The sequence below is a fragment of the Dendrobates tinctorius genome, unplaced genomic scaffold (genome assembly GCF_039654945.1).
Source record: "Dendrobates tinctorius isolate UK_male_01 unplaced genomic scaffold, ASM3965494v1 ptg000089l, whole genome shotgun sequence".
Taxonomy (NCBI): domain Eukaryota; kingdom Metazoa; phylum Chordata; class Amphibia; order Anura; family Dendrobatidae; genus Dendrobates; species Dendrobates tinctorius.
Genome location: NW_027361757.1, coordinates 11082394 through 11099377, shown reverse-complemented (window position 1 = coordinate 11099377; position 16984 = coordinate 11082394). Strand labels below are relative to the sequence as shown.

At 43.6% G+C, this 16984-nt stretch overlaps 1 protein-coding gene across 1 annotated transcript in view; it reads left to right on the top strand.

Annotated features, from left to right (window-relative positions):
* DNAJB12 (DnaJ heat shock protein family (Hsp40) member B12) overlaps window positions 1–4285 on the top strand; it is a 71089-nt gene extending 66804 nt beyond the window's left edge. The window contains exons 9-10 of the mRNA XM_073585807.1: window positions 2414–2565; window positions 3665–4285. Of these exons, the coding sequence (XP_073441908.1) occupies window positions 2414–2535 (122 nt within the window). The 3' untranslated portion in view covers window positions 2536–2565; window positions 3665–4285. The remainder of the gene's footprint in view (window positions 1–2413; window positions 2566–3664) is intronic.
* The last annotated feature ends 12699 nt before the right edge of the window (window positions 4286–16984 follow it).

The following is a 16984-nucleotide window of genomic DNA, read 5'->3' as shown; positions in this document are numbered from 1 at the left end:
TGGGGCAGCATTGGGTGCCGCGTCCTAGAATGGGGCAGCCTTGGGTGCCGTGTCTTAGAGAATGGGGCTGCCTTGTGTGCCGCATACTAGAGAATGGGGCATCTTTGTATGCTGCGTCCTAGAGAATGGCGCAGCATTGGATGCTACGTCCTAGAGAATGGCGCAGCATTGGATGCTGCGTCCTAAAGAATGGCGCAGCATTGGATGCTGCGTCCTAGAGAATGGCGCAGCATTGGATGCTGCGTCCTAGAGAATGGCGCAGCATTGGATGCTGCGTCCTAGAGAATGGCGCAGCCTTGGGTGCTGTTTCCTAGAGAATGGGGCTGCTTTAAGTGCCGCAGTCTTTCATTCACTGAGTGGAAGCATGAAGGCAGACTATAGCTGTTCATGGACACCAGGAATAAGGTCTGTAGTGTTTATGACAATCTTATGTCTACATGTGCTGACCGACCTTGATGAAGTCTGCAGCCCTCAGACATAAAGATCCTCCAGTGACTAGCATCACTACATGTAATTGATATCCACTAGTCTTAACCACCTTCATAAACTTACAGGTCAAAGGAAAAGTAAAAACCTGACACTCCTCTGGCGAGCACTGATACAATCTGTATGGGCAGAGCGAATGCTTAGCTGCGTTATGTAGACACAAGCATCTGTTTCCATGCAGTCCCCCTAGGACTGCCCTTTCTGTCCTTTTGCTGCACAGAGGATTGTGCTGCCTGTGTCTGCACACAGACGGAATACATGAGTGGGTGCAGCTAGGGAAGGGGTCACTGGGGTAAATCACATGAGTGCAGCTGACATGACCTGAAGAGCCTAGGTAAGGAATTGGGGTGGGGGACAAAGATGTGCATGTGTTTAGTACCCAACAGTTTAGAGTATTTTAGATATAGGACTAGAAGGTGCCTGTGTACAGGAACATTGCAATTGAAAGAAGCCGTTCTAATTAGCTTGCTGAGAAATGGAGCAGAAAAGGTTTTTATTTTTTAACCATTGTTGTACAGTAGGTCACCAGTAGTGCTCCAGTGTGGAGCATAGTTGGTATAGCCTGACTATTACATGTAGAAATGGGACATGTTGGCTGTAGACAAGCAGGGTTTTGTGCGGTCAGTATCCCCTTCATACCAGAGCTACTGATGCTACAGAATACAGACTTTCATACACGTATCTAACAGATCACACACTGACATCATCTTCTTTTCATTCAATCTTATATTGTCATATTTTGTCATGGGATAATTGGGTACATGCAGTCTACTTAGTGTCCAGTTGAGACCTATTTATCATATTTGGGAGTGACATTATCTAGGAGACTCGCCTGTAAACGGGTTAGGGGCTCTGATACTTGGCCCCCCCGTCTGATCAATTGTCAGCAAGTCCTTGGGCAGCAGAGGCTGGATGTACACCACTTACACAGCCGCGACAATATGGATCCAACACTGTATAGTGGCTGTTCCCAAGTCCTGTAGTGGAGCTCCCCTTCACTTCAATAGGAGCTGATCTGCCCTACCTGAGAATGGTCGACCACCTCTGTACACTGTTATTTCAGCTGATAACAATTGCATGAGGATAATTGACCATTTCTAAAGATAGTCCATCAATATGAAAGTCTTGGAAACCGATTTAAGGCAGGGTTTTGACCAGTCACATCCACTGTTGATCATCTGAGCATGTAAAGCTGGAGTCACACATAGAGACTTACCAGCGATCCCGATAACGATATCAACGTGTCAGGATCGTTGTTGAGTCGCTATGTGATCGCTGGTGAACTGTCAAACAGACAGCTTCACCAGCGATCAGCACTAGCGACGCCGAGCGCGTGGTGTCGCTGTGTTCGTTAGTTACCAGCACGCTGATGCAGGGAGCTGGTAACTAACGTACACATCGGGTATCCAAGGGACGTGCGTCCCTTAGATAGCCGATGTGTACGTTAGTTACCAGCTGATCGCTGGTCTCCCGCCTGTCACACGCAGCGATGCGTGCTGGCCAGCGGGAGATCAGCGACGAAAGAAATGTCCAGAGGTTTCTTGCAGCGATCAGCGATACCGGCAGGGGGGCCGGTCGCTGATCGCTGTCACACACAGCGATCTCACTGGTGAGATCGCTGTTGTGTCACAAAACTTGTGACTCAGCAGCGATCTCGCTAGCGAGATCGCTATGTGTGACGGGGCCTTTAGATCACAGAGAGATTGGGACCTGGAGGAATCGCTGATGAATTGGAGCAAACATTGATTGCAAACACTGGGGAAAATCCTCATTCCAGTAGGGAACAGTCCATATTGTTGTAAAATGACTGGTCCCAATGCACAGAAAGCCAACGTGGTGGTGATACACCGTAACTGCTCATTTTGAATGATGATTGCTTCTCGAGGTGTAGATGAATTCACTTATCTTTTTTTATTTGTCTTTTCAGAGGAAGGATTACTATACAGAGCTCGTTACTTTGGAGATGCTGAACTGTATCAGAGAGCACAGAAGATGGGCACCCCGAGTTGTAACAGACTGACCGAGGTCCAGGCCTCCATGCATGGCTAGTGTTTGCTTAGCACAGTGGAGTAAGCACAGGTACACACACTGCAGCTTTCTAGGTTACACTTGTCTGCGGCAGAAACGTTCTGCAGTGGTTCGCTATGAGCACGCTCCTTCAGTGTTGCCGATCCGCGTCCTTCTGGTGTGGAATCTGCATAAATAATAAGAACGCTGTGGATTTATAATTCGTAGTCTGTTCATTTTCTGCCCTGATTTTCTACCCCATGGTTAGAGTTTTGCCAGATCCTGTCAGGATTATGGTGCAGGATCCACACCACCATTGTGAATCCTAATTTAGGCGACCCTAACAATCAATTTAAGACCCCAAAAGTGCCATGTAGAGCACTGTAGATAATCAATGAGATGTAGATGACTATACTGCACCCCTGATCACCCAAAAGTTCATGTGGTCTTGGGGCCAAACCCTCCCTGCTTGTCCTGATTGACGGGTGAGATGTTTCCCAAATCATGGTGCTGTAGTATCAGTAAAGACAAGATACTACGCTATCTACTACTATTATATTATTATACTGCATGGAGAAGATTAACGGGGTTGTCCAGGTAAAAGGAAGAGTTCCCCAGGAGATTGGACCTATAAAAATAAACAAAAGCCAATTTCAGACATCGGTGAAACCCAGACTGTTCTCTCATCCGAAGACCCGGGCCAACCGCCAGCTCTCCAGACCTGAACTGCATGTATGTAGTTTTAGTGATACTTACCTACTGGTCAACACTGCCTCAGAAAGAGGATGCATTTCTGATGATGCGTTGATCAGGCATCTTACCACTGCAACCAATCGCAGGTGGCAGCGGACCTGCTCATGGTGATGGAATAATGAGGTTTCTTTTTCCTGTGTCAATGCAAACCACAGAGCGGCCTGTGCTACATCCGGGTGGGTGCTAGATGGCGAGTATCGCTTAGTTTATTTATTTTACAGCTCCAAGCCCCTGGGGAACTTTTATTTTTGCCTGGACAACTTCTTTAAATTGTGCTTTTTCCCAAGTCTTATAGAAAAATCCATTTTAAAAAACCTGACTCTAAACCGTGTTGGCACAATTTTTATAAGTAAATTCTCAAACGTGTCGGCGCTGTGGACCATTTTGGACACATGCTTAGTTTGTCTGTTCTTTGCAGATATTCAAAGTAGCTGGAAATCTTTGGCAATACACCTTGTTCCAAGAGAGACGCAGCCTCGTTTCCTGCTGGGGGGCCTGCAGCGCATTGTTTCCTAGTGCGTTACGGACTCTTCAACTTCAATGTGATTACAAACGTCAATGCACAATCCTCTTGACGTTTTTCGGCACTGGTCGATATTGAAGAAGGACTGATCCTCCTCTCGGCTTCTTCCCACAGTCCTCGCTATGTTGCCCATAGACTTTACCCGATCTTCTAGGATATCCTAAGCTCTTCAGCAGTTGGGATGAAATTCAGCTTCTGTGCCCCAAGGACCGAACCCCCCCCCCCCCCCCAAAGACTGTGGCCTAATTATCACAACTAACCATCCCGGAATCTGAAGACTTTTAGAACAAAGAGATGAAACCTGAAAATCTATTTAGAATTAATTTATAGCTGTATATATGTTGTACTTTTCGAGAGAATTAATTCTGCAGATTTTGGATGAAGCCGTTTAGCCAGTTTCTGCTCCTATTTAAACCGTTGTGTGAATCTTGTGTTGGCATTGGCCAAAAGCTGAGTCTTTCATATTTAAAATAATTGCATCTGACCGAAATATATTTAATAAATTTAGAGACAATTTGAAGGTGTACTTTCTTACAAGGTTTGCTTCTGGGAAATGGCATGAAATACTTTCTGATGCACTAGAACAAATACTGTGTCAAATCCTGCATTGTGTGCGCTGCGCGTTTCATGTGGTATCTGCATATGAGCAGCTTTGTCATATCTCCTTCTGCAATGTTGTGTTCTTCTAGATCTCAGTGATGGGCCATATACCCCAGTCCAGTATGGCACTGTCTTGTCCAGAGACTACATTGGAGCTACAGGCAGAGAGGATCTGCTGATATATTCCTCTGATGAAAGGTAGCTGTGTATACCACATACAGTGGAATGCTTCCCTTATGGGCAAATTGCAAAAAAAAGTTTTGCTTTTATTATTTTTCTTTTACATGAAATAGCGGTGTACAGTACTACAGTTATCAGTATTGCAAAACAAAAGTAGGCCCAGAGGCCGAGTGGATAAGATTGTAATGTGAACATAAAGGTACCGTCACTTTTAGCGATGCACCAGTGTTCCCAACAACGATATGACGCGGTCAGGATCGCTGGTGCATCGCTAAGTGGACGCTAGTGAGCTGCCACACAGGCAGATCTCACCAGCGACATCGCAGCGGTCGGGGGTCGCTACTTACCTGTCAGACGAGGCGATGAAGACGTCCTCCCGCCCGCGTCCACGCGTCGCTCGTCGGCGCCACAGGAAGCCCAGCAGGAAGTTGATGACAAGAAACGATCCAGGATGTTCTCGCGCGATCAGCGATAACCTGCGGGGGAGCCGGTTGGAGGTATCACACATAGCGATATCGCTAGCAATATCGCTGCTGCGTCACAAAACCAGTGACGTTATAGCGATATTGCTAGCGATATCGCTATGTGTGACAGGGCCTTAACCTGAGCTGCTTCAAATACTTTACCCTGTATTAACAACTTCAATGCTTTAAGAAAACAGTTTTTTTCTATTTTTTATTTTTGCTCAGCTGTTTATATTCTTTCCATTGGGTTTGAATGGAGAACATCGACCACTTCTCCATTCTAATTCCCCTTTGCCATAATCTTGCAGCTGGGTTTCTCATTCTAGAAATTATTTGGGTCCTAGTTCTGTTAATGATTAGTCAAGGGTTAACACAAGACACAACATTGGGTTCAAATAGAATAATTTGATCCGAAATGAGCACTATGAACCCAGAGAAAGTCATAGAAGTGTATAAATCTTTAATAAATTACCACAATACATACAAGACATATAGAGTTAAGAGTGGGAAACCCAAAAAGGCACCACTACCCACATATTTACTAAGAAAAGGTTGCACATGTCTCAAAAAAACCCAAATACTCCCTCACCAGACAATACATAGCTGTATAAGGATGCCACTAAGGCACAAAAAGTAGTTGATTTAATAGCCAGGTACTAATATACAAATAATACAATAGTGCCTCGCTAAGTATTTACCTCCTGTGGGTGACGGTGCTAGCCCTACGCACGTTTCGGCGTTCAGCCTTCTTCCGGGGGTTGGTATCACACCAGCAAGTGCATATCTTTATATTAGAGACCATCCAATAAACAATCCCCTATCGGTTCCTGTGTTCCTACAAGGTTGCTGATTGGCCAAAAGGCCGATCGTAGTTAACACCCGCCCTGATCCCAGCAAGGCCAGTAACTACAACGATGGAATGATACTAATCATTGGTGGTAAGAGAAACGCCTCAGTCTTTCAGCCAATCCCAACGGGCACACCACGTGGGCCCATGATCGGGTAGGAGGGACATAACATTCACTCAGCCAATCAGGAGGGCTCTCTACATGAGGTCATCGTTATATGACCCGCCTCCCTCAATCACATAAACGCATCTAAATATATCAAGATCCGGGTGCCCTGGAGATGTCCTGCTATAGCGGCGCACCCGGCACTGACAGAAAAGCCCAGGGGGATCGCACGATGCGGCAAAGAGCCGTGGCCCAGACCGCGAGTCAAGCTACGCCCACTGGACATGTGGGCTATGCTGAGTCACATGACCGTGCCGCGCGCCGCTTAGAAACCTGATGTGTACCTTGATTACCAGCTCCCTGCACCAGCGCGCTGGTATCTAAGGTACATAGTGGGTAACTAAGCGACGTGCGTGGCTTGTTACCCGCGTGTCGCTGTCCTGATCGCTGCTGAGATCTGCCTGTTTGACAGCTCACCATCGATCATGTAGCGACACACCAGCGATCCTGACAAGTTCATATCGTTGTCAGGATCCTGGTGAGTCGCTGTGTGTGACGGGGCCCTTAGTGTTGTGTTTATTTGAGATTTGCTTGCTTGTCAGTTTGGGGTAAACGGATCTCTCCTGGAGAGTGTTCGTCCTCTGGAGTCAGTGTTTCCATTCATTGACAGTAAGCAGAGGAGGGCCTGCAGGCTGGATCTCATGTATAGATCAGCCCTACATTAGCATTTCTGTCCTGCATCTGCTGGGAGCATGTGTGTCTTTGCTCCTCTCTGCAAGGGGTATGCCTAGTGCTTAGTACTGTGGACAGGCTGGAGCCTTGGCTTGTGGAACACTCTTCATTCTTTGAGCTGACAGCAAATGTTTAACAGGTATGGTATGAACACTTCTGGCCATCCAGGGGGCTGGTCCCAGGAGAGAGAAAAACAAGCCACCTCTTTAGTGAGGAGTCGGTGCAGTGACATCAACGAGAGTGGATCTTTTGAGGTCGTGGTGCCTAGGTGAGGCTGGCCCATAGAGATTGGAGATCAGTAGCAGGCTGGAGTGGGACACACGCGCTACGGTCGTGATAGCAGTCATCTGGAGGAATATAGGCTGTGACTACAGGCTATACTGCACGCAGATACCAAAATCTAACCAACAGTTAGGAGACAGTAGTTATCACCTGGTACAGGGGCAGTGGAACTACAGATTCCCGGGTTGGGATCTTGTGGACTGGGGACATTGTATTGTGACCATCTACCTGGAATTGTTGTAAGACCATGGACGTGAAGAATAAAAATAGTTATGTCGTTAACCTGCCTAGTTGATTATAACAATCTCACATCTTCACAGTCTGAAATACTCCCTTTCATAGTGTTTTCATACTGTCTTCGCTAAGGCTGGGGTCACACTAGCGTATAACATCCGATGCAAGAGAGCGTGCGCCAGGTATCATTTTATTTTACTGTGATACGATCCTCTTGCATGTGATAAGGAGAGATTAATCTCTCCATCTTCTCCATTGTCTGTCTTTCCATATATTGGACTGCACTCAGTTTGAGGTTTTGCACACACCTATAGCCTTGAATGGTTGAGTGCGATCCGATTCTTAGATCCACTCTCGGCATGTTGCGATTGTTTTCTTATTCCGAATTGGCATCAGAAAATCACAGATCTGCACTGCTCCATAGTATAACATTGCATTCGGCCCAATCAGATTTTTAATTGGATTGCACTCATCCGATTTTTATGCTTGTGTGGGTGAGCTCTAAGGATAGGGAAAGGGTGTGCTGCTGACATTCCATCCGCTGGGTGGCCTATTGCTACACTATTATTCACAACTGTATGGCCATTGGCCCGCCATGGTTGGGCAGAACTTTGACCATGCTTTCACCCTACCATTTGGCTCCATCATAAACTATCTTTATGTAAAATGGTGTAGTTCTATTAAAGATTAATATTAACAGCCCCCATCTGTTATACCTGGATTTGAAAAAGTCAAAATTTAACAAAATATGTACATTTAACCTTGAAATGTCAGGCTTTTTTTTTTTCTTAAAGCTTGACATTGTGTTAAATAACACCACAAAGCTTTGAGGTTTTGTTATCTTCAGAACGGCACTCTGCAAACAATACATACACTGGAAATACAGGGGAATTGTTAAATATGATCACGAAATGGCAAGTGTAACTAAACTCGGATATTTGTGTAAAAACAGGCGATGTCTTCCCTTTTCAGCAGGTAAAGATTAGCCTCCTCTAGACTGCAGTAACTCGCCACCAATATACTATTTGCTTTGTTGATCCTGCTGAAGAGATTGCAGTCACCCATCATGACATAGCAAAAGTAGAAAGCGTGAAGCCTGTAAACCATCAGGTGACATTGCTTTCAGATACTGTGGCTACATGCAGAACACTCAGACAGCAAAAACACGATAGTTCTTTCTATATTTACTATCTCAACTAATGTGTATGTGTGTATGTATATATAATCTCTATATCCTTATGTGTATTTAACTTTCTTGGACACATCAGACCTAATGCGAAAACAGCAACCAAAGGAAACAACAATGTACAAATACAGATCAATACACAGTAACATAGTTATTAAGGTTGAAGGGAGATTTTAAGTCCGTCTAGTACAACCCATATCCTATCCTAACTTGCCCTAACATGTTGATCAAAGGAAGGAAAAAAAATCCCATGTGGCAAACAGTAAGCTTCACATTGGGGAAAAAAATTCCTTCCCGACTCCACATACGGCAATCAGACTAGCTCCCTGGATCAACGCAATATTAAGGAAACTAGTGTGTATATACCCTGTAATGTTATACTTTTCAAGAAAGGCATCCAGTCCCTTCTTAAATTTTAGTAGGGAATCACTCATTACAACATCATATAGCAGAGAGTTCCATAGTCTCACTGCTCTTACAGTAAAGAATCCGCGTCTGAGTAAGCTTAAACCTTCTTTCCTCCAGACGTAGAGGATGCCCCCTTGTCCCCGTCACAGGTCTAAGAGTAAAAAGATCATTAGAAAGGTCTTTGTATTGTCCCCGCATATATATATACATTGTAATAAGATCACCCCGAAGCCTTCGATTTTCCAAACTAAATAACCCCAAGTGTAATAACCTATCTTGGTATTGCAGACCCCCCAGTGCTCTAATAACCTTGGTCGCTCTTCTCTGCACCCGCTCCAGTTCAGCTATGTCTTTCTTATACACCGGAGACCAGAACTGTACACAGTATTCTAAGTGTGGTCGCACTAGTGACTTATATAGAGGTAAAATTATGTTCTCCTCATGAGCATCTATGCCTCTTTTAATGCATCCCATTATTTTATTTGCCTTTGCAGCAGCTGCCTGACACTGGCCACTAAATGTAAGTTTGTCGTCCACCCATACACCCAGGTCTTTTTCAGTGACAGTTTTGCCCAGTGTTTTACAATTAAGCATATAATTATACATCTTGTTCGTTCTATCCAAGTGCATGACCTTACATTTATCCCCATTAAAGCTCATTTGCCATTTATCAGCCCAAGCTTCTAGTTTACATAAATCCTCCTGTAATATAAAATTGTCCTCTGTATTGATTACCCTGCAGAGTTTAGTGTCATCTGCAAATATTGAAATTCTACTCTCTATGATCCCTACAAGGTCATTAATAAATATGTTAAAAAGAAGCGGGACCAAAACTGACCCCTGTGGTACCCCACTGCTAACCGTGACCCAGTCCGAGTGTGCTCCATTAATAACCACCCTTTGTTTCCTATCCCTGAGCCAGCTCTTAACCCACTTACACATATTTTCCCCTATCCCCATTGTTCTCATTTTATGTGTCAACCTTTTGTGTGGCACCGTATCAAAAGCTTTTGAAAAGTCCATGTACACCACGTCCACTGCATTCCCTTGGTCCAGTCCGGAGCTTACCTCTTTATAAAAGCTTATCAGATTAGTCTGACAGGAACGGTCCCTCGTCAACCCATGTTGATATTGGGTCATGAGGTTATTCTTCTTCAGATACTCCAGTATAGTATCTCTTAGAAAACCCTCCAGGATTTTACCCACAGTTGAGGTTAAACTTACTGGCCTATAATTTCCAAGTTCAGTTTTTGTCCCCTTTTTGAATATTGGCACCACATTTGCCATACGCCAGTCCTGTTGTACAGACCCTGTTATTATGGAATCTTTAAAGATTAAAAATAATGGTCTATCTATGACTGTGCTTAATTCCTGCAGTACTCAGGGGTGTATCCCATCCGGGCCCGGGGATTTGTCAATTTTAGTGATTTTTAGACGCCGCCATACTTCCTGCTGGGTTAAGCAGGTGACATTTAATGGAGAATTTTTATCCCTGATCATGTTATCTGTCATGGGATTTTCTTGTGTAAATACTGTTGAAAAAAAGTCATTTAGCATATTGGCTTTTTCCTCATCCTCATCCACCATTTCACCCAGACTATTTTTAAGGGGACCAACACTATCATTTTTTTAGCTTCTTACTATTTAGGTAGTTAAAGAATATTTTGGGATTATTTTTACTTTCTCTGGCAATGAGTCTCTCTGTCTCAATCTTTGCTGCCTTGATTTGCTTTTTACAGAATTTATTTAATCTTCTGTATTTAGTTAATGCCTCATCACTACCTACTTGCTTTAATTCTCTAAATGCTTTATTTTTTATCTCTTATTGTGCCCCTTACAGCTCTATTTAGCCATAGTGGTTTCCTCCTATTTCTAGCATGTTTATTCCTATACGGTATATATTGTGCACAAGTCCTATTCAGGATGCTAATAAACGTCTCCCATTTTCTTTGTGTATTTTTATGTCTCAGGATATCGTCCCAGTTAATTGCACCAAGATCATCTCTAATCCGTTGGAAATTTGCTTTCCTGAAGTTTAGTGTCCTTGTAACCCCTCTACTACACATCTTACTAAAGGATACATGAAAACTTATTATTCTGTGATCACTGTTACCCAAGTGACCCCCAACCCTTACATTTGACATGCGGTCTAGCCTGTTGGTTAATATTAGGTCTAGCAGTGCCCCCCCTCTTGTTGGGTCCTGAACCAGTTGTGTAAGGTAATTGTCTCTCATAGTAGTCAAAAACCTATTACCTTTGCTGGAACTGCAGGTTTTGGTTCCCCAATGTATCTCAGGGTAGTTGAAGTCCCCCATAATAATGACTTCTCCTTGAGTCGCAGCTTCATCTATTTGCTTTATGAGGATATTCTCTATTGCTTCCATTATTTTTGGAGACTTATAACAAACCCCTATCAGTAATTTATTATTTTTTCCTCGTCCCCTTATCTCCACCCACAGGGACTCTGCATTTTCATTAGATTCATATATATGCTAACGCAGGATGGGATTTAAGGATGATTTTACATATAAACACACTCCTCCCCCTCGCTTATTTGTTCGGTCATTTCTGAACAGACTATAGCCCTGTAAATTAACCGCCCAGTCATGGCTCTCGTCCGGCCATGTCTCAGATATCCCCACCATGTCATAATTATGTTCCAACAACATTAACTCCAATTCCTCCATCTTGTTGGCGAGGCTTCTGGCATTAGTATACATGCACTTTATGTATCTCTCTGTACCTCTATTCTTTCTTAAATTATTAACTGTTCTAACCCCACCCCCAAATTCATTATTTGTGCCCAGGTCTCTATCTGCACTGTCTTCTTCCCCCAGTCCCTAGTTTAAACACTCCTCTAACCTTCTAGCCATTTTCTCCCCAGCACAGCTGCACCCTCCCCATTGAGGTGCAGCCCATCCCTACCGTAGAACCTGTAGCCAACTGAGAAGTCGGTCCAGTTCTGCAGGAACCCAAACCCCTCCTTCCTACACCAATTCCTGAGCCACTTATTAACCTCCCTAATCTCCCGTTGCCTCTCTGGTGTGGTACAGGAAGTATTTCTGAAAATACCACCATGGAGGTCCTTGCTTTAAGCTTACAGCCTAATTCCCTGAAATCATCTTTAAGGACCTTCCACCTACCTCTAACTTTGTCATTTGTGCCAATGTGCACCATGACCGCTGGATCCTCACCAGCCCCTCCCAGTAATCTGTCAACCCGATCAGCGATGTGTCGGACTCGAGCGCCAGGTAGGCAGCACACCGTTCGACGATCCCTGTCTTTGTGACAGATTGCCTTATCTGTTCCCCTAATAATTGAGTCTCCCCCTACCAGAACCTGTCTGGCCTGCCCTGCTCTCCTATTTCCCCCTTACTGGAGCAGACACACCTCCGGCTTTCAGAGGACATGCCTTGCTGCAGCAGTGCTACTCCTGCACTAACACTCCCCTCATCTGCCAACTTAGCAAACTTATTGGGGTGTGCCAGATCAGGACTAGCCTCCCTGGTGCTCTTCCCTCTACCCCGCCTTCTAACTGTCACCCAGCTAGCTGCTTCATTGTCCTGCAGCTCCAACCTAGCATCCCCCCCCTCATCTATCCCATTGAGCGTCTGCTCAGTGAGCAGAAGACTCCTTTCCATATTGTCTATGGATCTCAGTGTTGCCAGCTGCACATTTAGATCCAGTATCTGGGCTTCCAAATGCACAACGTGCTCACATCTTGCACAGCAGTATGCACCCTCGACCGGCTGTTCAAGGATTTCATACATGCGGCAAGACGTGCACTGGATGGCATTGGCAGTAGTGGAGCACATCCTAATGGGGATTGCACCAGACAATAAGATAAGCAAAAATAAAGAATATTAATAAAATATAACAGCAATTCAGTAATTCCTCCCTTGGAAAGTCACTGAATCACAAGTCACACACTTACCACAGTTTGCACTTACACTCAGGTCACACTCCGCTCATTCACACTCGCTCAGGCAGAAGATTTAAAAGATTTTTTTTTTTCCTTTTACCAGTACACCACCCTGCTGCTCAATGCACTTCTAAAAGTATACAATAGACATTGTATACTTTATTAGTAAAAAAAAAAAAACAACTATGACACCGAGAAGAAATGGGGGGAATTCATAAATTTTAAACTAAAATATGTCTTCTGTAAAACTATAGGGCACACACATCCCTAAATGATCTTACTCGCTAGTGAGCAATCACAGAGAGTTGCTGGTAATACCAATGCATTATATATTACTAATCTTGTTATCACATTCTTTATACTAACAGCTACTATTGGCACTGCACAGGGAAAATAAACCTTCATCCCTATCCATGTAAATTTTATGAATCTCCCCCCCCCCCCCCATTTCTTCTGTGTAATAGTTGTAATTTTTTACTAATAAAGCATACAATGTTCATTGATCTGGACTTGTACATCGTTGTTTCCTTTGGTTTCTGTTTTTGCATTGTGGCTACATGGCGAGATCAATTCTCAGATAAGTTATGCAACCAGAGCCATCTGAGTAACTTTTCCGCTGCTTATATTTCAGAGCTGTGATTTGCCAAATTGTAGAAAAGTTGCACCTTGCATTGATGTCTATGGCAAGTGAGCTGTGTATGACTTGCGATAAGCAACAGAAAATACCAGCATGTGAGAACCTCTCATTCGGAACAGGTCCCCCTCGGGCAGGCCCAGCCATGCATTAGTTACATTATGTGGCTGGCCCCTATGTAATCCTAAATTTATGGCGATCAGCCAACTTTCATTTGAAAAAGAATTGGGGTAACAAAATCACATGTAGCTAAAAGTATCTGCAGCTAGGAAAAGTTACTTGACAACCGATATTCTGCATCTATTTCCATGAGGTCATCCAACCTTTTCGCGTTTCTTAATGCAAACCTGTCAGGAGCGTTGGAGTCACCAAATTAATTTTATTGCTGGTTAAGGTAGTAAAAACAAGTTCAGACGGGACGACCTGTCCTCAAGTGGCTATACCATCGCTGAGCAAATCACCTGTGTATCTAGTAGAGGATGCAAGTGGACCATTCCTGGTCAGAGCACCAATTCTTCCGTTATCTCCCTCTTAGTGTAACCACAGTGACTTAATTGTTGCCTGTTTTGTGATGACTCCTATCAAGCCACTAAATGGGAACTCAAAGGATATTTTCAGGCTTAAGATATTGTTGACAGATGCGTTCAGACTTTTTTAGATCACACAGTGTCCTGATGGAAACCGTGAACGGGGCCCGGAATACCAGAGCGCCATACACTGCAGTGGCCATTCCCAGGTACTGCAGCTTAGCTCCTATTCAGTTCAGTGGGAGTTGAGCTCCATAATTCACACTATACTGCTTCTTGAGTAATCCTATGAAAGCATATTTAAATATCTCATTATAGTTGACCTCTTTCTGGTTAGTTGACAGCTGTCCAGACTGCATGCCCTTTCATTCATCAGATCCTAAGCACATAGCCAAGATGTAAATGGCTGATCGTTATGAGGAATGCATTGTCTGGACTCATAACTTTATTCCAAAGCCCAAAAATAGAACCGGCCACATGCCATGCAGGGTTTGTCCTGAGGTCAGACAAATCACATGGGTACATACAGTAGAAGGCCTGTCTCACAGTGAGCCACCAGATCAAGCTAATCATGGTTTGTTTATCAAGGCTGCAATATTCTACCCTACATGCCAAATTATAAAATTTACTAGGTAAAGAAAAGTGTAATCAAAATCGTGAACAAGAGGAGGACTTTGCTTTGTCAATCTCAATCGGTTAACTTACGCCCACGCTCTACACCCGCTCCTACAATACAGAGGCGCACGGCTCACAACAGTGATTGGCAACAGTGGGCATGTAGGTGGTCAGGGATGGCATCTCAGGATAGACCAGCAGGAGGCATCGGACTTATCAGGTACAGTAAGTAATGCATCATTCAATATTCTCCTCTTGGTACAATGTTTGAATAAGTTGGAGAATTTCTTTACTGTTTTATCAGAAAACTAAATATTAATCTTCTTAGCTTCTGCTGATTCTGGCAAGGTAGACTGTTTTTAACCATTTAAAAAGGAATCTATCAGTAAAAAATTTCCTATTGTTTTAATTACATTTTTGTGTTATCAATTAGAAAGAAAAAATTTATCGCTATATATATATATATATATATATATATATATATATATATATATATATATATATATATGTGTGTGTGTATATAATATCTTGCATGAGTTTAGGCACAGAATCACAATGACAGGTAATACTTCTGTACCCAACTGATCACAAGATCCTCCAATCACACTAGGCAATGTCACAGCTGACCCTTCACAATCACCTTAGCACAAGCTCATTAGACACTTTAATACTAAAGCTAGGGTTGTGATCTGATCATTGTGTCTATGTACATGTGTTGTTTCCTGAAACAAAAGGATGTTAAAGTCTAAAAAAAAGCCTCAGTGACCAGTATGAAAATTGGAAGATTTCTATTTTTTATTTTTATTACAGATTGTGATATGTAAAATAAAAAAAGTCTTTTTTGACAATACATGTACCACAAAAGCCTAATTTAATCAATAGGTATTTCCTGCCTCTGAAATGTGGAGTTATCCCCGAGGGGACTGGAGTTGATGCTGTAGATTTAGTCTGACACACACATGACAAAGTTTGTGTAACGCTAATTACTGAATACACAGACATCTGCCAAGCGTTAGAGCGTCCCCAGAGCTGGTTTATGGAGGATATTCCAGCCAGGTCCTGATGCCTAAACATAGTGCAAGTCAAGTGCAAAAGACGGAGCACATAAATTACACTGTACTGAGCCCTGGGTATAAACAAACCGGGTTACTACTCTGCGGTTCACATCCAGATATTTGCAGCTTTCCTATACCAGTTTAGTGTGAGCATAAATAATGGGATCTCCTAAATACTTGTCCGTCAGGACTTCTCTGCAATAAAAGGTTTGAAGCACAGATCTCCAAATTCTCAGATAGAAAACAGTGCCCTAGACTGGGATTCTCAAGGGCAACCACTTTCCAGGCACGTTACCGTCTCATCCCTGGGCAGGAAATACAATCTCTTTTCATACTAGCTTATTAAAAAGTGGAGGCAAAACAAATATCTGGTTCACTTCATCGCTATTTTCAATCTAATATATAAAGCTCAATATGTATGATGTATGTGTGTCCGGGATTGGCATCCGCACAGTCGCAGCTACAGCCACAAAATTTGGCACAGTCACACGTCTGGACCCCGAGAGTGTCCTAGGCTATGTTGTGAGGTGAAATTTTAACCCCGCGCGTTCCAATTCACCAAACAATTTTGCCCCTATCTACATAATGGGGGAAAAGTGTTGGAGGCAAATTGACAGCTGCCAGATGTGAACAAGGGGGACTTAAAGAATGAGAGCGATGGTGCCAAAGAGTATATACCGTACAGTTGCTAAGGTGGGGCCCTGACATGGGATACTCACCACACACAGGGATATGAACACACACACAAAATGCGCCACACACTACCACGTGCTTCAACACATATACCACCCTCAGCACACATTTCACCACACATACACCAACCTCGCCACATAAAAGTCGAAACACAAAAGTCGCCACGCTGTCCCAGAGCTGTTTAAAAGATGAAAAATGAGCTGTGATTGGCTGCTATCAGCAACAGTTTTCTTTGTAGACAGTTGTGGTAACTGAGGCCTATTATTCTTATCATTTCTATGGTGTTATCGTCCTTCTGTAAAGCTGGAAATAACACAATTTATTACCGTGTCAACATAGACCACCCTCTGACACAGACTGCAAGGGGAGCCCAGTATCACACAGGATAGGATTAGATACACGGATCAGTATCACACAGGATAGGATTAGATACGCAGCTCAGCACACAGTATCACACAGAATAGTATTAGATACACGACTCAGCAGACAGTATCACACAGGATAGGATTAGATACACGGCTCAGCAGTTAGTATCACACAGGATAGGATTAGATACACAGCTCAGCAGTCAGTATCACACAGGATAGGATTAGATATGCAGCTCAGCACACAGTATCACACAGAATAGTATTAGATACACGACTCAGCAGACAGTATCACACAGGATAGGATTAGATACACGGCTCAGCAGTTAGTATCACACAGGATAGGATTAGATACACAGCTCAGC